The sequence below is a fragment of the Magnolia sinica genome, chromosome 18 (assembly GCF_029962835.1).
Source record: "Magnolia sinica isolate HGM2019 chromosome 18, MsV1, whole genome shotgun sequence".
NCBI lineage: Eukaryota > Viridiplantae > Streptophyta > Magnoliopsida > Magnoliales > Magnoliaceae > Magnolia > Magnolia sinica.
In genome coordinates this window covers 4,610,643-4,637,546 of record NC_080590.1, presented here as the reverse complement: position 1 = coordinate 4,637,546, position 26,904 = coordinate 4,610,643, and the positions used below count along the sequence as shown (strand labels likewise).

Below are 26,904 nucleotides of genomic sequence, written 5' to 3'. Positions count from 1 at the left end.
ACTTCATGAGGTAGGACCTACCAATACACTGTAGACAATCCTCTTGTATGTATGAATAATGCGAACCAACCAAAATGCAAGATGCCCAGCATTATTTGGTTGCATCTATCAATAGATCGAATGGCTAAGATCGTTTGTAGGAAATTGTACTTCAACCATGGTCCATCCATCACAAAACCTGACTACTGGATGGTTCTGATTTCCCGTACGCATTTTCCAACTAGCAGATCGATGATTCATTTGAAGGGTCCGCGGACTACCGGGTCAGGCTAGAATCTCTCGTATTTAAAGCACCTGAAAGTCTACTTGGCCACTAAAGATAAAAAAGAGCAACACAAAGAAGAGAGAAGAATGCACGGGCAACTTTCAAACGAGTTAGAGGTAGGTGTGCCTGCTACACACGTGTGGGAACTCTACAGCACGCTTAAGCTGGCCCAACTTATCAAGGAACGGCTCCCTTACATGGTAGAGAAGATACAAGTTATAGAAGGTGACGGAGGAGTCGGCACCATACTCCATGTTACCTTGCCTCCCGGTAAGCTCACTTTGCACTTGCACTCCAACTCATCACCATCTACTGTGCCTCCCACAACATCGTCTAGGGCTGCACCTCACCTTTACTTAAACGCTGTCATGGGTGCAAAGGGTTGGTTTGATCCGCCAGAGCCCGGCTTGATTACAAACCGGGCTAGGTATTCGTCTCAAACCGCCCGACCCGCTCTGACCCATTCAATCGTGATAGGGCCAAGCTTGGCTGACCTAACTCACCTCAGCACAACTACACTCGGGTTTTAGGAACTAAATATGAGACTAGAGATATGCCAGTGGATACGTACCATGATTCGGTATATTAACTTGGCGAAGAAATTATTATATACAGTGTGGCATATCGATGTAAAGTGAATATCAATTAAAAAAACAATTTAAGTAAAAATTATTTAAAAAATGAAATATTAAAAAATCTATCATTTTCTATATATATAATGTATTAAACGACGTATCAGACCATTCTTTGATGAGAATATTATTTGTTGAAGGTCAACTAAATATGCTATAATTAAACACAAATAAAATATGATTTAATAAATAGTAACTTATTATATTGAAACATAGTAAAAAGAAGACAAAAAAATTAAAAAGAAAGGGAAGGTTTATCATTTTCTTTTTATTTTTATTTTTCTTAATGGTCCACTTGGCTTTGATTTGTCGAATTACATTCAAATAATTTGTTTTGATTTCAAAATAGGTATGTATGTCGTTTAAAATGAGTTTTTAAGATTCTTTTATGTTTTAAATGAAAAAAGAAGAAGAATATAAGAGGAGTGATTTTTATTTAATTTAAAATTAAAGTTTTATGGGTATATTGGCCTGTATTGGCCCATATCAGTGCTGATACACCCGATATGGGTTGATATAGACTAATACAGATCAGTTTTTTCGTATCAGACTGATACAATCCCATATCGTGTAGCGTCTTATGCCGATATGAATTAACACATTCGTATCAGTCAATATGATACCAATATGATACGTATAAACATACATGCCCATTGTTAAGTTATATAGACAGGCAGGTTGAGTAGGTTTGAGTTCATGTCTAATTTATTTACTTAAATCGACCACAATTTCTAATCAGATCCCAAACCCTTGATCCATAGGGTTGATCAGCCCATGCAATGAAAATTTATACACACAGCATGTAATTAATTGAAATTGAACAGGCCAAAATGGATCCGAATTCAGATGTTTGATGAAATTACACCGATTTGATTATCTAACCATTCATTTGGTGGAAGTTTTTGGCCGGTAGTAGTAGAAATATCCAACGGTATTATTTCAACAAACAAGCGTCCGGGTCCCGGGCCTTAAAACATCCACTTGTCTTATATGAGGGAAAGGAGTGGTTTGAAAGACAATCACCAACTGCCGGTATTGGCCATTCACATATTGCCTAAATGATGACTGGACCAGCATCTAATGGAGTGGCTGTGGACAAATCCTCGTCTCGTGGGTCCTCGACATTCGATGTCCACTCTCAGTGACTAGAGTTGTTCATGTGGTGGGCCCCACCCTGGATTCCACAACAATCAGCGATAAATACGAAAGATGCTTTTTTTGTGGGTTCGTTTTATGTTAGTGCCATCTCCAGGTCGTCTGGACCCGACTATGTTAAAAAATTCACACTAGAAACATAATCATAAACATCAGTTGCCGAATATGTGTCTGGACCCGACTATTTTGTTTCTGACACCGATAGTTGGCCTTACATCATGCGATCTGCATAAATTTTGGATTGTAGGGATTAGACAGAAGTACCCAACAGATGTACGGTTCTGATCATCCGATTATCTCTGTTTGTGGGGTTAATAGGGTGATGAATGCTGATGACTGCAACCCGCCCCAAAAGGAATCCTTTCTGGTTTAATTAACTGTTTCACAAATTAACGGTGGGCCTTCCATATCATCCCATCCATGTGATTTTGGGTGTAAGATCATCTATGTAGACAAAATCAATGGTTTCAGTCCTAAGAGATGGTGCTCTTGTACGGTAAAGATTGGGAACACTCGTAACTTGGCTGAGTTAACTCGATTGGGCGAGATTTCAAGCCTGAGTCATCCCTGGAAACATGGTTTTTTGAGTGACTGGTCCCTGACTAGATTCGACTCATTAACTCGGTTGACTCGACACAAATAGGCTGAAAAAAAAGAAAGTTACGAATGGGCCCCACATAAGGCCCACACAAACCAAGACCTAACACGGGGCTTAAAATATATGGGCCTAACCATAACTCATTTCAGTCCATCCAATTCAAAATCTGGGCCCAGCCCATTGAAGACTATAAAACGACCCTCACCATAAATGGACCATTGTACATTTATTTCGTGTAAAATTTTGATACTCTGGCCGAGTGGGAGGGACGATACTCAGGCACGGATAAAGTTACACTTGGCATTCAAGCTGTTTAAATTGAACGATCAAGATTACGAATCTTTATTTTAGATGTATCAGAAACCAAAAATTACACTTATTTGATTTAATAGCTTTCAGATTAGTGGAAATCTTTTGGACGGTTGAAATGGTCCGTGTTTGACCGATCAGAGGCTATGATTGTTCAACCATTTAGCCAGTTTAGTTTGAGGTAATGTATGCATCGTGGACAATTTCTTATCGCCCGTGTATCAAAGCATCACGCAATGCCGGAGTATCAAAATACTCCCCTTTTATTTCTGACCGTCTACATGAAGGCTATTGCTTCAACGGTTAATAATTACCAAAATTATGACATATTTGGGGCCCATCTACGGTGAGAGATGGTCTCTCTCAAAGTTGATCAATTGATCTGGACGGTCAATTGAACGATCTTTACCAGACCCTTCCAATGCCGATTATCGAAACACCACCAATCTGTCTCTAGGATTATCTGACTGGTGCGATTTTTAGGTTGTGATAGCGAAGAGTAGATGAATGGTCAGGATTCTATATCTGTGGGTAATGATAGGGTCCTGATGGAACAGATAGTGAACATCATCACGAGTGGTCCAGATCGTGCAAGTGGGCCCCATGGTTAGTTGAACAGAACTGCTGACCCGATAGCCCCCACAAAGGCATTTGAAAATTTTGGAGCACACCTCATCCATGATGAAATCCAACAGATACAACGGTTTAGATCACCTAAATGTGGGCCCCACATATATAAACTTGAAAATCAACAGACTTCCCATAATAGTAACTCCAAATATTCTCATTTCCCATTTGATGTTTGGACTGTCATTTTCTGCTGTTATGCTAGGAATGCCGTTTGGTTTTTACAAAGAGAAGTTTGTCGAGATCGATAACGAGAACCGTGTGAAGGTGGTGGAATTGATCGAAGGTGGATATCTGGATATGGGATTTCGTTTGTATCGGCTCCGTTTGGAGATCCTCGAGAAAGATTGTGGTACGTCCATCATAAGATCGACCACGGAGTATGAAATAGACGACGAGTTCGCCGCTAATGAAACTCTTGTTTCTAACCAGGCACTAGAGGTCATCGCGGAAGCTGCCGCAAAGTATCTCCTCGAGAAAAAAGCTGAAGTCTGCAATGCTTAAATTCAGTGGCTTTTCATGCCTTTTTCTGCGTTTGGATGCACTCTTAAATTGGAACAATCCACAATCAATTGCAAATGATCAAATTGTAATTAGTTTCCTCAGTATTCCTACTACCGAAAAAGTGAGCTCCAAATTATAATGATGTTGCCTTTCAGAGACAATGTTATATATGATTTCGTAATTTCCTTTTGATTAAACTCATTGTTCAGTGTATGATTGAATCATGCATTCAAACGGTCCCTTAAGCTTGTCTTAAAACAAGAGTGGATTTCGTCATGTACTTTCACATAAAAGCCTATTTGTATTGTGAATTACATCAATGATGTATCGTAAAAGTATGATGATTACAAATTATAATACCTGACTAGGTTCTTTGACAAACGAATAAGAAATATAGATTTTCACTTCAATATAATGTAAAATTATAATGATTATACATTTTTTTAGACTGCCCTCAAACCTTAACATTAGTGTTGAAACACACATTTTCTACCACTTAGAACCATGTTTAAACAAACATTGTCAAGCCATAATGATGGTGGTTTTACATCAAATTATTGATGTAATTTGCAATACAAATAGGCATGTGAGTGAAATTGCTACCCACCTCAAGTTTATGGCATCATGCATTGTGGACCAAGGCTATTCATCAAGTGGTCCTCTCAGTGGATGGACTATGGATCAAAATCAAAGCGACCAAGCGATCATGTCCATACAACATTGTCCCATATGAAGAATACTTGTTATCTAGTGCGTGCATGGAAAAATGAGGAGAAAAATTACTCTCTTTTTATTAAAATAAGCCTTGAATCCACAAGGAAAAGAAATCCCTTAAACAAGAAAAAAGATTTGTAATAGTGAATTAATTGTTTTGTACAATGTATTAAATATGGCTCATATAAGCAAAGATGTCCCAAAGTCCTAATTGTAGGGACGACAATGGGTTCAGCTAGGGGTAGGCCAAGTTGGACCCAAGTTCCCTAAATCCTATCCCTAATCCTGACTGAGCCAAAAAGACCTTGGCCATGGCCCTAGCCCTCTAGGGCCAACTGGGACCTACATAGGAAAAAGTAAAATGTTCAACAATTTACAATGGCAAATGCAACTACATATGTATATTAAATGTGTATTGGTCACAAGCGCGTTTAAATTGTTCATTCATTTATATAACTGTGGCCCACTTAATGGATGAACTAAGTTGAACCGGTCCACATTCATCATTGGCCCAGAGCCAACTAGGCTTGGGCACCAGGCTTAGTTTTCAAGCCTAAGCCTTACTTTTGCGGCAAGTTTAGTCACCCAAGCTCTGGCCTTTTCAGAGTCAGGCCATATGTGTTGAGCTAGCAGTCCAACCGGTTGCCACTTCTACCTAATTCTACCATAGCTAGTAAACTTTTTAAAATAGTAAAACTTTTTAAAAATAGTCAAAACATTTAAACCAATACAAATTCATTAACCACTCTTAGCTAACTTAAAACAAGGATTATTGAGTCAAGACAAGACTCTTAAAACCCTAAAATAAATAAAAACTAACAACTTTAAAATTTATTAAAATAAACAGTAAAATTTGATCTCAAATCGAAATATTTTAAAATTACCTTATAATATGAATTTACTTGGTCAAGTTGTAGGGATCAATGTCTTATAATAGTAACCCCCAATATCCACTTATGAAATTAGGAGTATATCATGTACATGTTATTCAATAGAATGTGAGAATTGCGATGTTACATGAACGTGTGTTCAACCCATGCATCTAGTGAGCAACACAACAATGACCAAATGCTTCAAAAATCATGTCCATACGATTATTATATGAGCCACACTCTGAAAAATAATAGACATCCACTAAAAAACTTCCAAATTCATATAATGGCCAATGTGATTATTTGTCAGCCTTATATCCAGGGCATTCCACTTTCTTGAGACCCTTTTGGATGGGGAATTACGTGCACAAACCTCAATCAATTTTATGAAGGATCCAATCCTCCTTTTGGGAGGTGGATGGAATCTTTGAATTTTTTTCATTACAGAACTTCAGAAATGCAGAATATTGATTTTCTCATTTTGAGAGAACAGAATAACTAAAAGTTATAAAGTAAAACACATAAAATTAATGCATGATAAAACTCAAGGGACCCACATCACAGGGAAGAGGTGTGATGCGGACACCTACAAATAAAAAGCATCTATAGATGTGTTTTTTATATGAAGAAATGCCCCGCCAAGATGAGTAGACACACAAATATTCAGTCATTCCAAAACTCAGGCAAGCCGCAACAAGTGATTTTAAAAAGTATCACAACATAAATTGTACATGTTGTGGCCCATTTAAGGAAAAGTAGAGAAGATGAAGAGGCTCTCACATGATGGATGGATGGGAAGTCATGCAAACACTACAATGGGCCTCACACGTGGCATTGGTGGTTGTTGATGCATAATCTGGTCTACCCTTTTTTGACGTTCAAGTACCTACGTAGGAAGAAGTCAAGGAAGACCCTGGCTAGAGCAGGGACCCTCCGATGCTAAAGTCAGGTTAGGAATTTTGTAGGGTTTTGGGTGAAAGATTTTGTGTACGTTTCACTATAGGCAAAGTAGTTATTAGAGGTGATTTTTCAGCCCTCAAGCAATCCAGAGTCTTTCAGTCTATTCATCTGGTCAGTCCATTTTTATCCATAATAGTGGTTAAGCATAACTTACAGAGCTTTACTGCGAATCCAGCCCCTACTTGACAAATACTAAACTTGAGAAATGTTCAAATAAAAATATTCTAAAATTACGCAAACATAGAGAAAAATTAGGATAACTAAGAGCAATGTAAATCCTTCTTTACATTTTTACATATGAAGAATAAATACCCCTAGAGAGTATGATGTTCCATACACATGTAAATGACCATTGCATAACATATACATACCATAAAAGTACCTTATTCTAAAAGTCCAAATCTTGGGACACCATAGTAGATGGGTTATGACCCAAAAATCATGCTGAATGGATGACCTTAATTCCTTGATTGGTACCCTTGAAGTGGATGGTTACAATGAAATTTTTGGAAAGGTTGAAATTCAACAAACAAGGTCCATTCCTCATACATAAAATCGTCTAATCAATCTAAACTGGGAACTCTTCCCTATCGTAGGGTGCATCTGAGGGTGAAATGGATTGTCCAAATTGTGACTGCATCCTAGAGAGAGCTTAGGTAAATAATTGCATGGGTCAATCTATCCTAACTGTTCTATCAAGTGTTTGTAGTAGAAGTTCCAAAATGAATGGACAACAAAGGTATTGAAAATATAGTTTGCATTTAACATAGATAGAAAATGATAAAACTTATGCCTATCCTTGCTTACATAGAAAATATGAGAAATTGTTACAAATCGCAGTGTGGTTTTGATGCCGCAAGTTGTATTTTGAAAATGCAAGATCATCAATAAAAACCAATGCAAATACAATATCATGCCCAAGAATGTAGAATTCATATTGATAAGCCACCCATGAATGGTTGTTAATAAGGTTTTTCAATTGGAGAAATGGTTAGAAACAAGAAAAAGGATGAAGAACAATTAAAATTAGGACTGCCAACATGCTGGGTTAGCTCATGGGCCTTTTGGCTAAGGAGGCATTTGGGTTGGATTTGAGCATGCTTTTTTGCACCCATGAGAAGGGCTTGGGCAACCTTCGACTACTCTCGGCCTGACCCAATCTGATCCATGTCCATATATCTCTAAAATGCCCACGTGCGTGCACACACACACGCTAATTATAGGGCTTAAATGTGAGCTCACCCAAGCCTTGGGAAATTAGTTTTGACCTTTCGGGTCATAGATATCAATGTACATGGGTTATATGAGATGCAATTTAGTAATTTTTTTGAATCGTAATTACAAATTTTCATTTAACTAGGGCTTAAATGATTAAAAATTTCCATTTTATTTTCATATTTAGGATAAGAAGTGATCATGTGCCAAGCGAGGCTAGTCATGGGCACATACACTATCGGATGGGGCAAGTATAGACAACTCTTTGGGATTTTCTTTTAGACATGGGCCAGGCTTGGCAAACCGAGAGCATTTTTGGGTGAGATTGGACAGCATATAAAGCCTAACCTAAACAAAATTGAGAAAGAATGCATTACAATTCAATGGCCAAGTGTGCATTTGGTTTTACCAAATATCATGATATTTCATCGTCAATATGTCTAATCAGATGCAAAATATGATAATATTTCACAATATTTGGCTACCAAACGTACACTAGAAAAGAATTGAAAATTATGAAGCTGACCCACGGTAACACTACACTTAGTATAAGTCAACGTAAGAAATAAATTACTAATACAGTTGAAATTGAAAGAGATGGTATGTCACCAAAAAACATAAGAGACATATGATCGCAATAGAATGACTAAAAACACAAAATGATAAAACATGAAATTGTCAAGGTTGGCTATGCAAATCATCTTCTACCAATATTCTACTCCATTAAGTGTCAGAATTTCAATTACACCACAGTCATCGAGTCTTTCTTTCCAGCTCCAGCGGCATTTTGTTGAGCCTTTCCCTTTTCTTTGCCCTTGCCCTTTAGGCTGTATGTCAAACTTTTGAAAAAACAAAAATTAAAGAAGTGAAGCATAAAATAAAAACCAACCCTTGTAAATACATGGCACCACATTATTGATGCCACGCAGTATGTGCTACATTGCAGGTACCATAAATAAATTTCAAACTCAAGCAGATGGTTTATATGAGACAAAAATGAAAAATAAATGAAACGTAAAATGTTGAAAATAAGAAATGAACATAAAATATGGCACATGTAAGATTTAAAATATAAATGCAAAATCAAATCAATTGCAAATAAGAATTAGAACATAAAATGATAAAATATTTAATTAATATTTAAATATTTAAACACTCAAACAGGCCAAATTAATATTTAATTTTCAATATTATTTATAAATATCAAGGTGAAATCAATAAGTAGAGTAAGAAAATAAAATTTAAAATGACTAAAATAAATTTTCTAAAAATGGCCCATGCAGGTCTCGAACCTGCGACCTTCGCGTTATTAGCACGACGCTCTAACCAACTGAGCTAATAGGCCAACTTGAAAAATGTTTTACTGTATTATTTATAAATGTTGAATTATAAAATCTTGGGGATACACTTCCAGCAACAAAACCCCACCCACAACGATGTCGGGCCCAGTGTGATGACCGTTCAACATCCCCACCGTCCCTCCATTTCGCCACATCATGTTAGAATACGATCTTAAAAGTTAGGTAGAAAAAAGATTTAAGTGGGCCACGCCACAAGATACACGGGGATTCAACGCTTACCATTGAAACCTAGCTTGGTTGAAATTTGTTATTTCATGCATGTTTGGTAAACAATAAACATGCACTCACCTGCTGGGTTAAAACTTAAAAGGTAAGAAGACCAATACCATTCCACATACACGTGTGGCCCAACTCACGAGTTTTCTGGATTGACTTATTCATCAAGAGGCCCACGTATGCACGGCTGCAAGTAGCTCACAACATACATATGTGGTCCTACTTGCGAGTTTTCGTGATCGACACATTCATCAAGAGGCCAACGTATACACGGCTACAAATAGCCTTCCTCAGATTAAGATGACAAAATTCAAGACTTTGGCAACCCTCATCTGAGTGTTCGCACAGACACGTGTGAGTTTCAATCCATTAAGTAAAGGCACTTTTGGAGAGAGCGAAAGCTGTGGGGACATGTTTGAGACTTGAAAAAAAAGAGATTCGAGTCTAGATGGATGCGTCTCCACGTACCTATGCATGCGTATGTGTTATATCTAAACTGTTTAATTGGTCAGCTAGTTGTAAGGCTTAGCCCAAAAATAAGACAAATCCAAAGATCAAGTGGACTACACTGCAGAAACTATGTCTACTATTGAAACCTTTTGAGCCACAAAAGTTTTGGATCAATGTGATATTTGTTCTACTTTTTTAAGTTTGTGTGACCTTATAAATAGTTGGATGAAAAATAAACATTACTGTACAAATGTTTTAACCATGAGAATCATTGTCCTGTGGTCCGCTTGAGCTTTAAATATAACTTCTTTTTTTTTGGGGGGGTTGGTGCTCTAAAATGTTCAACCCAAATGAATGAATGGTATAAATACAATAAATATATCATCCTGGGGCCAGGTAAGTTTGATCTCCTTTGATCTCCTTTCAACCGTATCTACATTCCAGATATAAATACAATAAATATATCATCCCGGGGCCACGCAACTTTGATCTCCTTTCAACCGTATCTACATGAGTTCAAGGAGCCTCCGCACTCGTCTTCGCACGCCACGTACACACACCACCAACTTAGACCAGCCAATCACCCGAGTCCATTCTCTTTTTAGACCGGGTTTTGGGCTCCTATGTTGGGCCTGGTATGAATTCAGGCCCGTTTAAGTGGGCCAGCATTACGCTTGAATCTACCTAAGCTCCAATAGGTCATTCCAGCCACGAGTCTACCTAAGCCCCAATAGGTCATTCCAGCCAGGCCCAACTTATTCAACAGTGTTAGATTGTATTTGTATAGCGGGCCTGGAACAACCAGTGTCGATTTTCTCTAGTCGTCTGGACCTGGTCTTTAGATGTTTAGCTCAAGTAATGTGAATCTCTCCACCGTGTAAGTGGGTTTTACCGAAAATGGTCCAAATAGAAAAGTTAGGAATAAAAATAGAACAACGGTGCACCTTTAACTGAAAAGGTCCGAATATGGTGGCTGGAAGGAAAATTTTGGATCATGTGTACATATTCTCAGACCTGCTCGTGCAAATGATCAGGGCTGTCAACGTGCCGGTTTTTGGGCAGGACTTGCTAGGCATATGCCGTACTCGATGCAGATGACATTGAGACCGAATCTTTATTTGGGCCTACTTCTCTGGCCCAACCCTAAGCCCAACTGAACCCCAACCCAAGTCAACATCACGGCCCAAGATCTTACAGGCACACTGTCCGATCCGGTTTGGCACCACCAGTGGGGATTGAAAATAGAGGATGACTTAGCCGGACTTAGCTGGACTCGGCTAAATCTCGACTCATAACTAAAGGAATAGGGCCAAGTCATACAGTTAGAAATCTAAAGAGCCTCGGCTCCATTAAGCATATTGATTCTATCACACTGTGGATGGTTTGTCTTAAAAATCTCCTTCATTAGATAATTTCATCCGCATGAATTTTGTTCTACAAATAAACACCACAGTGGTCCACATTCTACTGAAAATGGTCCAAATGTTGGTCCTTGGGATCTTTTATTTCCTGAATTTTTTATTTTTTATTTTTTGGCATTCTCCGTTCACCGGAGAATAAACCAAAACATGTGCCCCACTTTTCAAGAATTGAATAAATTGTGCGAAGAAGGTGGGGGTGCTAGTCGTACCAAATATTATGCAGGAGCTTCTTGCAATCCAAGGTATTTCAGGTTCAAGGGCCAGCCACCATGAGGCCACCCATATCAACGGCTCAGTCCAGAGCCTTGACCGGATTCAATTTATAATGACATGGTGCTTTGCCTAAGCCCTTTTTTAATTCATCAAAACTTCAAGCATAGAAAGGTATAATGACATGATTTCTTCTTGGATTCTTAGTGTTATAGATAAGAGTCTCACTAATAACATAATCTATGGTGGTACGCCTCGTGAAATATGACTATATTTTGACCAATGCTTTTTTCAAAGTAATAATCTTTAAAATTTTCAATTACAGCTGACAATTTGCACTCTTAGATAGGATTAACAGTCTTTGATTGTTTACTATAATACTCTTAAATTACACTAAGAAGAATTGAATACTCATATTACTGTTCCTAATGTACATGTAAAGCTTTCAAGGAATGAAAATTTTTTCAAAGAACAGAGCCAATTTATCAATTCTTCATGGGCCTTAAAAACACTTATTCCTCAATTAGTAGTCAGATTTTAGCAATGGATTCCCTTGTTAATAAAGTACATCCCATCAACAAACGAGAAGAAAAACAATAACTTTACCAACCAACTCACAATTCTGGTAATAACATTGTTATGATTGTCTATGCCCAATCACATGATAATGCCTCATGGGGCAACTCACTTTATGAACTGAGCCAAAAAATTCAATGCAAATATAAATATCAGTAGATCATTTCTAAAAAGGTTATCATTAATTGCCTACCATTAAAAACACTATACTGTTTATTTTCCATCCAACTGGTAGATAAGGTCACGTAGGAATGGATGAAAGGTAAATACAAATATCAGCTTCATCCAAAACTTTCATGGCGCACAAAAAGTGTTTAATAGTCATTCACCACTGTTTCTTGTGGTGTGGCTCACCTGAGATTGGAATCTACTTCAGTTTTTGTGTCATAGCATAAAATGAATTAGAAAAACAGATGGACGGTGTAGATATAAAACTTACATCGATATGGGCTCCACGGTCAGGGTATCATCCACATCGATGGTTGCGGGTCCAAGCCAAGCCTCGTCCGGTGTACAGATGCAGGGTGTGTGTAATTTCCTTCAAAGACAGGTAGGTTTTAGTAATTCTCCCCAACCCATATATAAGTCGTCGAAACCCTATCCGCCGGCCATCATCGTAACACTCCCCTCTCTGTCCCCTGAAGAGGATTTGCGAGCGGAAGTCTTACCTCTGAAATCGACTATGAAGGTTTTCTCTCTCTATCTCAAAAGCATTTCTGCTGTAGGCTTTGGAATTTCCACAGCAGTTTTGCTGGTGGTTTATGGCATTTTCACCGGAAATTTGATCTGCTTTCTCACATTCTTTCTCTACTTTCTTTTCCAACTTGGCAGTTCAACATCGCAAATCCAACCACTGGTTGTCAGAAGAAACTGGAAATTGACGACGATCAGAAGCTGTAAGTTCATCTTTCCCTCTTTTCTTCTTGTCACATCTACCAGCTATTTCTTTCCTTTCCTTTCCTTTCTCTTTGTAAAAGGTGCGTAGGATAAGAAGTTTCTGCGTTATGTTTAGAAAAAAAAAAGGATCTATGTAGGTCTGGATATGGAGAAGATGGTAGGCATTTGAATTTGGTACTCTTTGTTTATCTATTGTTGTCAAGGTGTAGGATAACATTTATTTTTATTTTTTATTTAATGAAGGGGAAATGTTGATTTGGAAAAATGGGTGCATTTGGATCAAAGACATTGTACATAAATATCAATTATCCTTTTATGTCCAATAGTTTGAGGTTATGTTTGAATGCACAATCGAGTTGGATTGAGAGCATCCTATTTAATCAAGAGAAATGAAAGAAACTGATAGTGTTTCTTAGTATTCATAATGAGGATGTAGCTCTCAAATTGCAGTTATTTTTCTTTTGAGCATAACTAAGTTTTGATTTGCAATTTGAGCGCATACCCTTGATACGAATCTTAAGGAAGACGATCATAATTTGGTTATTTCTGCTTTATTTAGATTAATAATTGCAATTCAATTCATTAGCATATCCAAACGTCCTAAAGCTTTTTGTAAGAGATTATCTGAATTGGTTGAGTATGAATAGAGTGTTATAATGTAGAGTTACTGAAGGTGCTGCCACGTGATGTGTTTCTGTAATTAAATTCACAAAGGGAAACTAATATGAAAAGCCTGGTATGGACTGGATGCTTTTATCCACACCAGTGTCCTGAATTTTGCAAAATGTGGAGCTGAATGTTTTGGGGTGTCAGTGGATGTAATTTTATCAGTTACATCAATTACAAGCTCTGATTTATGTTGACAATCTTTTACTCTGCATTTGGCTGTTTGCCAAATCCCCTCTCATGACTCATGAGTGTTTCCAGCAAAATGGATCCACTTCCTCACTAATTGGCGTTTGGGGTAGGCTATGTTTTTTCGGATTTGAATCTGAACGAGGCATGCTTCCTCCCCAAATTGAAATCTGGGGAAGTTGTACAGATAGCAGTTTGCGCTGAGCACATTGAATCTGCTCCAATCCATGGGATCAGCTAAATTGTTACCTTAATGTTAAGTTCTGACTATGAATTGGTTGTTGCGTTTTTTTTGTGCTCTGTCTATTGACATTCTTTCTTCTTCCTGGTGAACAGCCGAGCTTTCTTCGACAAGAGGATCTCTCAGGAGGTTAGCGGGGATGCTTTGGGTGAGGTATTAGTTTTTTAACCTTGTGGAGCTGGTGACCTTAAAGCAGGTTCTGTCGCTGCAGATGCGACAGCTAGTGTGCAAAATATTTCATTAAAGCCTATGGTTATAATTCTGGAAATTGATTTATGGTTTTCTTTACATTTAGATGTGCCCAACAAATTGGACAGTCCTTATGACCACTGTCAATTTTCGGATTATAAAATTGGTTCTGGGCTGAAAGATGGAAACACAACATAATTTGGTTCCTGTTTCTCTCTGCCTCAAGTGTGCGGTTGAACAGATCCGTATGCATCCAACAGTACCTAAGATTTCAGACCCAGTTTATGAAATATCGAATGCTATCACTTATTATTACTACTTTCAGAAAGTTGTTTTGATTCGGTTTAGTTGGGTTCAGTATGATTGTGCGCTTTTTTTTTTTTTTTTTTTTGCTTTTTATAGGAATTCAAGGGATATGTCTTCAAAATTATGGGAGGATGCGACAAGCAGGGTTTCCCAATGAAACAGGGGGTTTTAACTCCTGGCCGTGTTCGTTTGTTGTTGCATAGAGGTGGTGTTGTTGGTATTTTATTTTATATTTTTCTGGCAATGTTCTGTTTTATTAATCAGTATCTGTTTTGCGCAGGGACACCTTGCTTCCGTGGTTATGGCAGGCGCAATGGAGAGCGTCGCCGGAAGTCTGTCCGTGGATGCATCGTCAGCCAAGACCTCTCAGTTTTGAACTTGGTCATTGTAAAAAAGGGTAATCTCTATTATCTGTTCTGTTCTTTAATCCAATGGCACCTGAGTTTTGATCTTTGCACAAGCTTCTGTAGATCCCCTAAATTGTTTGGTGAACTTGGTGTGTCATGGGAACAGGGGAAAGTGATCTGCCAGGCTTGACAGACATAGAGAAACCCAGAATGAGGGGTCCAAAAAGGGCCTCTAAGATCCGGAAGCTGTTCAACCTGTCTAAGGAGGACGATGTGCGCAAGTATGTCAATACTTACCGGCGGACATTCACAACAAAATCTGGTATGCACTCTTTTCAGTGGAAGTTTTCAATCTTAATTTGTTTATTGATTTTGTTTGCATTTGTAATCAGTGGCCTTTGATTTCTTAGTTTCATGCATCAATCTGAATACATGGACACTATTGAAGAAAAAATCTGGATACATGGATGGATAGATGCATTGATGCCATGATGAATGGATGGTTGTGGGGTTGCCTGTGTTGGCCTACAAGTGTACTCTTACATGCTACATAGAGGGAGGAAGAAGCCTCATCTTTTATGGCCTGCTAAGCTAATGGAAACTGGACATGACTTCTAAAATATGAAGATGGAGACACAATTATGGATCGACTCCTTGTATTTATTGATATGGATAAAGTAAGCTAATGGTCAAACTTGTACCATGCTATTTATTTATATTTAATTATAATTTTTAATTAATGTACATTTGACCTATTCTATTTTTTAGCGTAATTGAACAGGCTGCTATTTCAGTTGTTCTGTCATACCAAATTTAATGAAGCAAATGTTTTCAATGTGTTTACAGTAAGATTTTTGCAACATTCTTTATATATTGTGATCAGAATATAAAATATTAATAGGATTAGGAAAAAGGAAAAAAGAAGGAACTGAATACAACGTTATTCAGTTTGAACATACCCTGCAAGTATCCAATCAGTACCAGCTCATATGAGTGACAGGATTTGCAGAGGATATTCAAGTATCTGGGTATTATAGCTGCTAAGTAAACAGGCCTAGGCTCATGCCAAGTGAATCAATGAGAAGTCATGAAGTGGCCCAGGTGTTATTGCTTTGTAGATACTCTTTTATACTGGAGACTTTTTTTTTTTTTTTTGAGAGAGAGAGAACTACAAATTTATTGAGAAACATGCTGAAAGGCAAGAAAAGAATACAACACAACACATAAAAAAGAGCCAAAAAGATTTGCGGCCATGGCTGCCTTTACATATATTACCCACCTCAAAACAAGACCTTTAAATTTTCTTATAACCTCTTCCACTGCCACTCTCTCATTCTGGAAGCAACAAGACTTTTAATTTTATACTTGAGATTAGGAATGTGACTCTGCATGGTTATTTGTTTTGCCTAAAGTCACATTAATGATTAGAAATATATACAAGGAAACTCTAGTCAACATAATCATATGCCTTCTCCATGTCTTGGTTCTCAGTTTTGGTGAACCGATTGGTTGGCATAAGGGGTGCATTTCCACAGTTTCGTTCTTGATCTTCCTGAATGGGTCACTGAACAGTTCCTTTCCTATCGCAAGAGGGCTTTTTCAGGTAGACCTTTTGTCACCTATTCTGCTTACAGTTGTGGCTGAAGGTTTTAGTTTGATTGTGAGTAAGGTATTTTCTTCTAGCATGATTAAGGTTAAGAAGCAACAATGTGGAAATGTAGATTCCACATCTTCAGTTGGTTGATGACACTCTTGAGGTGTGAAGTGCCGGGGGAGCAGGTTTCCTACATGAAAGGTTTTCCGAGATACTTAGAAGTTATTTCAAGCCTATGTGTTGATCTTAGTAAAAGTGTTTTGGTGTGGGTGGATGTGACTGAAGATGCGATCAAGTCTTTGGCAACAAAAAATGGGTTTGAGTTTGAGAGCTTCCTTGCACTTATTTGAGTCTTCCACTTTGGAGCGAGCTGAATGTCACTTCCTTTTGGGACAGCATCATAGCATCATTTAAAGAATAGAGAAGAAGTCAGCAAAGATGGAAGGGCAGAATGTTATCTTGGAGGGTAGTATTGTTCCTATCAAGTTTGCTTTATCAAATCTCCTGGTCCACTACCTTTCTTTCTTCAAGATTCCAGCAATAGTGGCGTCAAAGGTTGAGCGACTGCAAAGGAACTTTTGTAGGAAGGGGGAGATGAGGGCCCTAAATTTTACCTAATCAATTAGAGCAAGAAAAGCCTTTGTGAGAAGGGGGCCTTGGAATTGGTAATATTATGGAGTAAAATTGGGCTCTTCTAAGCAAATGATGGTGGAGATTTGGTGAAGAACCGTAAGCATTGTCGAGGAATGTGGTGATTGGGAATATGGATTGTTTGAAGGAGGGTGGTTCCTAGGCTTATGCCATAGGTCCAGAGTCCTAGTGTGAAAAATTATTAGCAAGTTTGTGTAGGCAACTTTTGGGCAAAAGTGAGGTTGTTGGCAAAGGAGGATTTGGTAAGGGTGTTCAATTTATAATTGGTAAAGGTGACGAATTGCAGTTTTGGAGGGATGCTTGGTTCGTTGATGAAGCTTCTGAATTGTACTGGGCCTTGGTTAGGATTACTATGAATTTGTGAAAAGAGATGTGTTTTGGAATATCAAATTAAGAAGGAATCTTCCAATATGGAGCCAGATATCTCTGCTAACCTGTTAAAGTAGTTTGTGTAATGTGCACATTGACGGCTTCGACTGAGGATTAGAGTAGGCAATGGGTCAGGCCTGGGCCAGGAAAACTCAATATTTTGAATAAGCCCAGCTTGACTGATTCAAAACTCGGGCTTGGAACAACCCTAGGCCCGCTCGTTGCAAGGCCTACCAAGGATAGTAAAGTATGGACATGATCCCCTACGGGTGGGTAATTGACAAACTCCTTTATGGTGCTAATGGCGTGTCAAGAGGAGTCTTCTCGTGCGAATGTGTGGACCACGTTGTCATGGACTTGCTCGCTCTTTAGCTCCAACTCCCATGTGATACTTGTGCAACACCCAATGTTACTCGAGTCAGCCTAACTCCCACCTGCACCACTAAGTATACTCTCCAAGACTTGGTGAGAATGTAAGAGAATTGGAAAGGATCACAAGGAAGTGAAGAAGAAACTTGTATTGCATTAGTGAGAAGAATGCTTACAATTCCTGAGTGAATTGCAAATGAGTGGGTTTCCTCCTTAATAAAGTCCAATTTTTATTTTTATTTTTTTCTAAAAACTCTAGTCTATGGCTAGGATTGTGCTTTATACACTTTACAAGTCTCATATGTACAAAGCAGGCCAAAAATGGCTAAGCATGGAAAAAACCTCAGAGCATGTCACAACCTGCTCATTCTCTGCTCTATTGTGAGGGAGCTCTCCCTCGTCTCTTTTGGGGGTCTCTTGGATCATCAATGATTTTATTGGTGATGGGTTGTTAGAATGACATGGTGGACCTCTTAAAGGCTAGGAGAAGATTTTATAGAAGCTGATATTCTTTGGGATCTTCCCATCTCTACTATATATAACATGAGTAGCTATGGCCAATTTTCTCACAATTAATTTCTGGATGAGATCAACGTTTTGCTTTATTCTAGGACATGGGACCGTTTTAAGAGAAAGAAAGGATATTTAGGAGGATACAGTAGACCGACTGTGCATTCAAACTAGGCCTCCCTCATTCTATGACGAGAATAAAAAAGTTTGATACTTTGGCAAAGATGTTTGATACACAACGCTAAGAAATTATACATGTGGAAGAGAATGAATTGAAATAAATTGTTCAAATCATGGATTTGGATTTAGATGGATTTCAATTAAATGAATATATTAATTTGATTTTCTAATGGCTTGATTAGTGGATATTTAAAGGGACATGCATGCATGGGTTTTAATCGTTTGAACTTTGAACTACTCATGGGCTTGTGGGTTTGGGTGGGGTTGCATGTCTGTGTATGTGTGTATTCTTTGCATTCTTGTAGGGTTTGTGGAAAGATAGAAATAGTAGAATCTCTGAGGAAAAGGTTGCATCGGTTGCTTCAATAAGAAGAATGATCTCTCTCATGATCATAGGGTGGGCATTATAATGAAGTAAATTTAGACTGCTCTAAAAATGACCTCTCTTTTTTTGTTTTTTGTTTTTGTTTTGTTTTTTTTTTTTTTTTTTTTAATAAAATTTTAAGGCAAAAGTATTTTTTTTAAAGAGAGCGCTGAGATGGCACCCAAACAAAACTACCCAATCAAACAAATGGTAGTACTAGGGGCCTATTCCGCCACATAAGATTCTGCCCTATGAATTAATAAGAAATAAAGTTGCTAATATTATTAAAGCATCTCCCATTCCTTTCCCCCAAACCATCCATATTTTCTCCATCAGAATCTCTATTCAGCCCTTGCCTGCCTCCCTAGGTTCACTCCATCCCAAGCTGAAAACAAGTGCACCATCAAGCCTAGCATGACCCATTGCATGCTAAATGAACAGAAAATGCACGCCCATACCCTGCGCGTGAAAGGGCAGTGGATGAGCAAGTCCACATATTTAGCATAACCCATGCACGTAAGATGAATATTGGGGATAACCATGCCTCTTCTCTGTAGGTTGTAGGTTGTTGATGGTTAAGACCTTCCTACTAACCAACCATGAAAACGCTGCCACTTTTGGAGGATCCCTGTGCTGCCACCATTGTAGTTGGGGACTGACATTCCACCTGCAAATCATGAAGCAACTCGTAGAAGAACAAACTGAAAACGACGCGAATTCTCTTTATGCCAAATCATGCGGTCCCTCTCTCTAGCGATGGAGAAGTAAGATGGATTCTCTCAATGAGCAAGACTAGGTCTTCAATTTATTTGTTAGATAGATTCCTTTTGCATGGAGGCAACCACAACACCGAGTTTCCGCAACCTCCCTACAACTAGTAATGTCTCTATTTTTTTGTGATGCACGCTAGTCTTGAAAAAGCATTTTGGAATGGAGTCCGCACTAGCCCACATATCCTTCTAGAACTGGACATTCTCTCCATTTCCAACCAAGAAGCTTATCCCCTCCTTACACCTGGCTTTCCCACCAGCAACACTGCTCTACAAAGCTGATGCTCTATATAAAGATGATTATTTGGTCCACCAACCCCCTCCACCGCATCCATATTTGGATGCAATCATCTCGGGTTTCCTTGGCCACTGAGTGATGAGAAGGTTTCCTGTGCTATATGCAGACACACAGACACACATGGGAATGACCACATGGAATTGACTCCAGAGCGTCTAGTGTAGTTGAGCAAATGTGTGCCCCATGTGATGAGCGCATGAGATCTGACCTTTCCAAAAGATGGTGCTCTCCCATGTTGGGCACTGACCCTAAAAATCAGGCAGTTCCATGACTTAGGTGGGCAACAACCATGGGGAACAGTTGAGATTGGACACCCATAGCTAATTGTGTGGATGGTGTGCCCTCCCATGTTGGGCCCTGGGCTCAAAAATAAAGATCCATGACTCGTCAAGCCCAAAAATGTGTGCTACATACTAGATCCTGGCTAGCATTCTGTCTTCTCGTCTCGCTGCTGATATGGGGAGCCTAATTTCTAAACATCAAAACGCGTTCATAAAAGGGAGACAAATTGTTGATGGTGCGCTGATCGCCAATGAATGCTTGCACTCTTCCCATAGATCTGGAAGAAAAACTATATTTTACAAGTTGGATATCGAAAAGGCTTATGACCATGTAGACTGGGATTTTTTGCATGACATGTTGCTGTGCATGGGCTTTGGCAATAAATGGCGGAGATGGATCAGATCGTGTGTTGAGTCTGCGCATTTCTCTATCCTCTTAAATGACACTAAAAAAGGCTTCTTTCCTGGCTCCAGAGGATTACGCCAAGGTGACCCTCTTTCCCCTCTTCTGTTCCTTACGATTGGAGAAGCTTTGTCGTAAATGATTCTGAGTGGGCAGACTGCTGGGCTGTATAGAGGTACTTTTGTCGCAAATTCTGTCATTCCTATCACTCATATTCAATTTGCTGATGATACCCTGATCATGATCGAGGTTGATGAAATTTCTGTTAATAATCTTCATACAACTTTAAGATGTTTTGAGGCTGTTTCGGGTCTGAAAATCAATATGGCCAAATCAAAACTATATGGGGTGAACGTTTTGGCTCAGGAGCTATCTGATTACGCTGATATTTTGGGCAGCTCTTTGGCTTCTTTCCCCACCACGTTCGTTGGTCTCCCCCTTACTATTGGTCCCCCACCGATGATGATGTGGGAAAAAATCATTGCCAAAGCTCAAAAGAAACTTGCTACGTGGCAATGTAGATATTTGTCGATTGGTGGCAGAATCACTCTTATTAAAGTTGCGTTGTCCAACCTTCCTCTTTACTGCATGTCTCTTTACAGATGCCCGGCTCCTGTTCTGAATCGCATTGACGCGCTCAAAAGAAATTTCCTATGGTGCGGTAAAGAAAACCATAACAAATTCCATTTAATGGACTGGAAAGAAGTATGTACTCACTATAGGAATGGGGGAGCTAACATAAAAAATCTCAAGACAATGAATTCAGCTCTAATGGGTAAGTGGCTCTGGCGCCTGGGCAATGCATCTGAAGGCTGAAGCTCTGTGGAACATCATCGTCAAAGGAAAATTCGGCTCCTCTCCAGGTGGTTGGTGGACTAGTGCCACCTCTTTATACGGAGCCTCTTTTGTCTGGAAAGGCATCCTGCGTCATAAATCTGCAGTGCTTCCAAATATAGGCTTTGTTCTGGGCAATGGAACGAGAATGGTTCCGGGAAGATCAGTGGATAGGCGATCACACTCAAAGTAGTAGATTTCCGAGTATCTTTAGAATTGCTGCCAATAAAGACAGCATGATAACCATCAACTATTCCTACTCGGGAAACACTAGGGTTTGGGAAATCAACTGTATCAGAAATCTGAGGGATCGGGAGGTGATCGAATATGTTGATCTGCTTCAATGTCTCTCTACTGTTTCGTTGGACGCTTCCTCTCTCAACAAACTCATCTGGAATCGCCACAGGTCCGACTTTTTTTTGGGTAAAATCGTTATACGCGCTTCTAACTCTCAACTCTTCCTCCTCGTCGCAGATCTTCCCTGTCTTTTGGAAAACTGCAGCTCCTCCCAAGTTCATTTCTTTTGGCTGGCTTGTAGCTATGAACCGGATCCTTACGACCGACAATCTCAGGAAGCGTGGGATGCAACTTGTTAATATTTGCCGCTGCTGCATGTGTGATGAAGAGACAATAGACCATCTTTTGGTTCATTGTCCTTTTATCTCTCACATTTGGTGGGACTTTTGGCCTAGATTCAATTTTGTTGGTTGCATTCCTTCCTCTGCCGCGTCCTTGCTCGCAGTTTGGCACAGCCACAAGCTTGGCAAAGTGAAAACCAGAATCTGGAGAACGGCGATTATTGCAATTTGGTGGGGCCTGTTTGGACGGAAAGGAATGAGAGAGTGTTTAATGACTCTCAGGCTACGGCTAAATCTGTGGGATCCTTTGCCAAAACTTGGTTTTTGAATGGGTGACATATGTAATGGGATTAAAAGACTATAATCTTGTTTTTTTAGGCTCTTAGTTTGCCTCGGGTCTGCTATCTCAGCAGTCCTTTTTGTATGTTTCTTTCTTCTAATATATTTTCTTCGTTACGTTCAAAAAAAAAATAAAAATGTGTGCTACAGACGAAGGAGTGTTGCGTAAAGTTGGCAGCTGGCATGGAAATTTTGCCACAAATTTTATCATGAATCCTGACAATATGGATTTCAACTGCTAGAGTGGAATGGTTTGCAAACAGGATTCATGTAGCTGACCCCAATTAGTTGGGATAAGTCTTGATGATGATGATATCTCTATAACAATATGAATATGTGTGTGTGTGTGTGTGTGTGTGTGTGTGTGTGTGTGTGTGTGTGTGTGTCTCAACCCACCTGGTTGACCTGCCTGGTTCCAAGTTGACCCGATCCAGTTACCGGTCCGAGTCCGAGTCTGGGTCTGTGAACCATCACACATATCTGTATAAGTTTGTGTGCATTTCATGTATGTTTTGCACAAAAGTATCCGAGTCTTTATTCTGTGCTCATAGGCAATCACATGTATATGCACATGCATGCTGGCATGCTAGTTCATCACTATCATCTTCCTTTATATGCATGTATCTTGGATGAGCAAAGACATTACATTTGTCTGTAATCTGATGCTCGTTTTGCCCCTTGGGTGCCCAATGCCATTAACAGGGAAGAAGTGTAGCAAGGCTCCCAAGATTCAAAGGCTTGTGACACCATTGACGCTGCAGAGGAAGCGTGCTAGAATTGCAGAGAAGAAGCAGAGGATTGCCAAGGCAAAGTCAGAGGCTGCAGAGTATCAGAAGCTGCTTGCCACCAGGTTGAAGGAACAACGTGACAAAAGGAGTGAGAGCTTGGCGAAGAAGAGGTCCCGTTTATCTGCTGCTTCGAAGCCATCGGTTGCAGCTTGAGAGGATAGTCTTTCCTGGATCATCATCGCTTATGAATTTTAAGTTGATACATTCAGTTTTGACTACTATGATCATGAAATGGTGTTTTCCCCTGTTGTGTGTTTGCCATCCTCCCTAGTTTTGGAGAAGGCACTTGGATCAGTTAATGGTTTTGACTCTGTACCTTATATACATCGTCGGATCTCAGACTTCCATCTTTTGTTATTGAAGTTTTCGATACTTAATTAGTAATACGTTTATTTTTCTTAGTATTGCAAGTATGGTGCTTGCTTTCAGTGAGTTGTCTATGGTGTTTGCATTCAGTGAGTTCTTGCCATGCTGATATGATGCTTCTTGGCTCTCCATCACACAGGTGTATCTTTACTGGCCTGATTGGTAACATAACCACTGTTAAACTAAGCCTATGTTTTCTCCTGCTAACTGACCATAGGGATGGCATTCTGCGCCATCCCCCCCCCCCCGCCCCACAGGTTTGTTCTAAACTGCTTCTCTTGTCATGGGTTTTCAAATTTCTGATGTTTTCTTATGTCCGGTTGTGCCGGTTGAAGTGATGTGAAAAATTTTGCATGGCATGTTTGAGCAATCTCGGTTAACAATAGGATTGAGTGGGTATTGTGAGGAGATGATGGTATGTGATGACCTGCCCTGAGTTTTTGGGCTACAGGACATGATGGGGCCTAGAGAAGGATGAAAAACTATTCTCATTTCTGTCACAACATGTGCAGCCTTCTGTCAAAGATTAGACAAAGGTTTTTAGACTGGTGTCATGGCATCAAAACAGCTGGTTAGTGTTGCCGTATTGTTATATAAAGGGCATTTCTCTGTACATAACACCATGGAGAGTAACCATTCCCAATATAACTGGCCAGTGGTAGGTGTTGGGATATTTTTTAAAACCATGAGACTAATCATCTGGCTCCATTCTTTTAATAAATGCATTGGTACTGCATAAATCCATGTTTGATAAAATCAACTCCTGATAAAGCCCATATTTGAAACTGAGTCAAGTGCAATCCCCAAATATCTAATCTAATCGCGCAGCAATGTTTCATTCTTGGTTCACTTTGGTATGCCATTCCATGCCCGTAGGTCAATGGTAGGCACCCCTGTGTTCAACCAGGTCTTGGGTTTAGGCACAGCTTTCCATTTATCAGCTTACCTATTCGCATGGGTTGGTGCAATGATCCTGAGTTACATGGGGGCTTTTCTTTTCTTTTCCTGCTGATAAATGGTTCTCTAATATAATTTTGTCTTTTTGGTGGATGATCATATGAGTCTGTCTTTATAAAATATCCAGCTCAGGATTTCTCATTTGTATCAAAATAGCTGGCACGCAGGCTACGATGAAGATAACCACGAGCCATCGATCATGAAGATCAATGCTGAGCCATATGATATCTGCAGTCACTCATGTTTATTGGCCCATCGGCATCCAGCTTATTTTCTATCAGCATAACATATCGCCCTTTGTTCACCCCACGAAGCAGTTCTTTGATGGAATATCAGTCGTCGATGGAAGTGCAATGGCAGTGCTTGGGAACGTCACCAGAAACAGGACCCAGCAGTTCTCAGTCTCCTGAGAAGCTATGGAAGGAACTTGGTTGAAACCCTTGTACGGTGCCATAGATTTCTTTAGAAGATTCATCAAATGCACTGGTTGGCTCTTCATCCCTCTCTGCCGCAGATTTCTTTAGAAGATTCTGTGCAGTACTTGTATGGTAGCCTGAGTAAGGTGTTCTCGATACGGTTCAGAACTGAACTGGCTCGATTGTCTAACTGAACTAATGTAACCAAAAGCACTACAACTTATAATGCTCCCAGAGCAATGGGGCGTTTCTCTTTTACTTGTATACAATTCATAATTGTAGAGATTGTTAGGTTCTTTAGAGGGCATTTGAATGCTGCTAAAATCCTTCAGTTATAAAGAGTTTATAGTTAAGAACATTATAAAAGTTGTTGAATGCCTGCAATTACATGTAAATCTTTTGCCGTAAACTCTTTTTAGGTTACAACAGCTTTAAAATCCTGGCATTTTGTTGTATTTCAGTTTACAGTTAATCAAACACATGCCAAGCTATATTCACCATCCCCCCCAAAGTAGTGCGAGGTAAATGATAGAGATCATATCAAGATGATTTAACCGTGTTGTGTGCAACAAAAGGTAGAGATGGGTTGAAGGGATGGGGAGAAGAGCTAAATGAAGGACTTGGGTCTAGGATGACTTGCATAAAAGGGTCAAGTTTAGTCTTCACTTGATTTGGGTTGGGGTACCATATTTGAGGTACCATACCCAAATCCGATCAGGTTTAGGTATCTATTTGAGAGCGAGGGATGTGAAAAGGCACCGAGTGGTAAGAATGTGATGGGAAAGGCCCACAGATGCCAAGGCTGTGAAAAGTACATGAATCTAAGACATTCAGATCCTCCATTTGGCCTCGATGAAGGGCACCACAACCGCCTGGTACCATCATAAATTATGGTCTGGTAGCATTGGAGCACACATTTTAATCAATATCAAATGCAACCTTTCTTACTTAGTACAAACAGCATGTACTGGGGTTGCGTTAATTCCGAGTGCGCCACTGCATCCTACGGCGCACTCATCCTACACAAAACACGCCGAGAATCTCACTGGTCAGGCCTATTACCATTCATACAGAGGAAGTTGCAAATAATGGCTCGAAAAAGTAATTCCTAGATTTGGTATGGATGTTTAAGGATCTAAAATCAATGAGGACATTTTTCATGTGGCACATGTATACTGGGACCTTGAAGATGAAGGGTCTACATCATCATGTGGAAAGAAGCGGAAGGAAAAAGGAAGCAGAAAAAAGCAGCTTCAGCAGCCTCAAAGGGAGAGCCTTTTTTGAGTTCCTGTAATGCTTAATAGACCAGCCTTGGCTCATTACATCAAATAGGTGTTCCATTGTGTTAGAATACTCAATTCTCAAATCTAGATAACTCATAAAATAAAATAAAATCAGAAAAGATACACTATTATATATATTTATATATATATACTCTCATGCTCAAATATACTACAATTCAGAGACTACATGCTGGAAACTTTCTTATATCTATTCCATTGAGGATGAAGAGAACATATATACTAGGCGTGAGATTTGTAAAAGATTTTAACAAATAAGGAATTGTCCTAATCTACCTGAAAGCCCAGCACACTAACCAGTCTGACGAGAAAGCCCCAGACAACAGAACAAGTACAGTTAAAAAAAGTCAGCATTGATAGAAACAAGCCGACAACTTACCTGGGAGGTCAATATATCTAAATGCGAAATTTTGGATGTTCATCTCCCAGAGGATGCGATTTATTGGCTTGCAGGAGTATTCGGATGCCAGGCCGGATCCTTCCCATCCTCTTACCTGGGATTTCCTCTATACATAGGTAAACCTCCAAAACATATTTGGGATAAGATTATTATCAGAATGGAGTCCAAATTGTCCCCATTGAAAGGCAGACATCTTTCCCTTAGAGGAAGGCTGAC

General features: G+C 39.3%; 2 protein-coding genes, 1 long non-coding RNA gene and 1 other non-coding gene across 4 annotated transcripts; 3 read left to right on the top strand and 1 right to left on the bottom strand.

Annotated features, from left to right (window-relative positions):
• Positions 1-328: 328 nt before the first annotated feature.
• LOC131233782 (norbelladine synthase-like) lies at positions 329-4,215 on the top strand. The gene is made up of 2 exons (XM_058230574.1): positions 329-535; positions 3,792-4,215. Exons 1-2 carry the CDS (start codon positions 352-354, stop codon positions 4,088-4,090), a joined length of 483 nt encoding a protein of 160 aa, XP_058086557.1. The 5' UTR covers positions 329-351; the 3' UTR covers positions 4,091-4,215.
• A 4,907-nt stretch (positions 4,216-9,122) lies between these two features.
• On the bottom strand, positions 9,123-9,196 carry TRNAI-AAU (transfer RNA isoleucine (anticodon AAU)). The gene has a single exon. It is a non-coding gene; the product is annotated as a tRNA-Ile (tRNA).
• A 3,352-nt stretch (positions 9,197-12,548) lies between these two features.
• LOC131232812 (small ribosomal subunit protein eS6-like) lies at positions 12,549-23,649 on the top strand. The gene is made up of 7 exons (XM_058229295.1): positions 12,549-12,773; positions 12,917-12,981; positions 14,174-14,231; positions 14,670-14,778; positions 14,854-14,970; positions 15,087-15,242; positions 23,163-23,649. Exons 1-7 carry the CDS (start codon positions 12,564-12,566, stop codon positions 23,399-23,401), a joined length of 954 nt encoding a protein of 317 aa, XP_058085278.1. The 5' UTR covers positions 12,549-12,563; the 3' UTR covers positions 23,402-23,649.
• Positions 23,650-23,874: 225 nt separating this feature from the next.
• Positions 23,875-25,245, top strand: LOC131232811 (uncharacterized). The gene is made up of 2 exons (XR_009164949.1): positions 23,875-24,185; positions 24,728-25,245. It is a non-coding gene; the product is annotated as an uncharacterized LOC131232811 (long non-coding RNA).
• Positions 25,246-26,904: the final 1,659 nt, after the last annotated feature.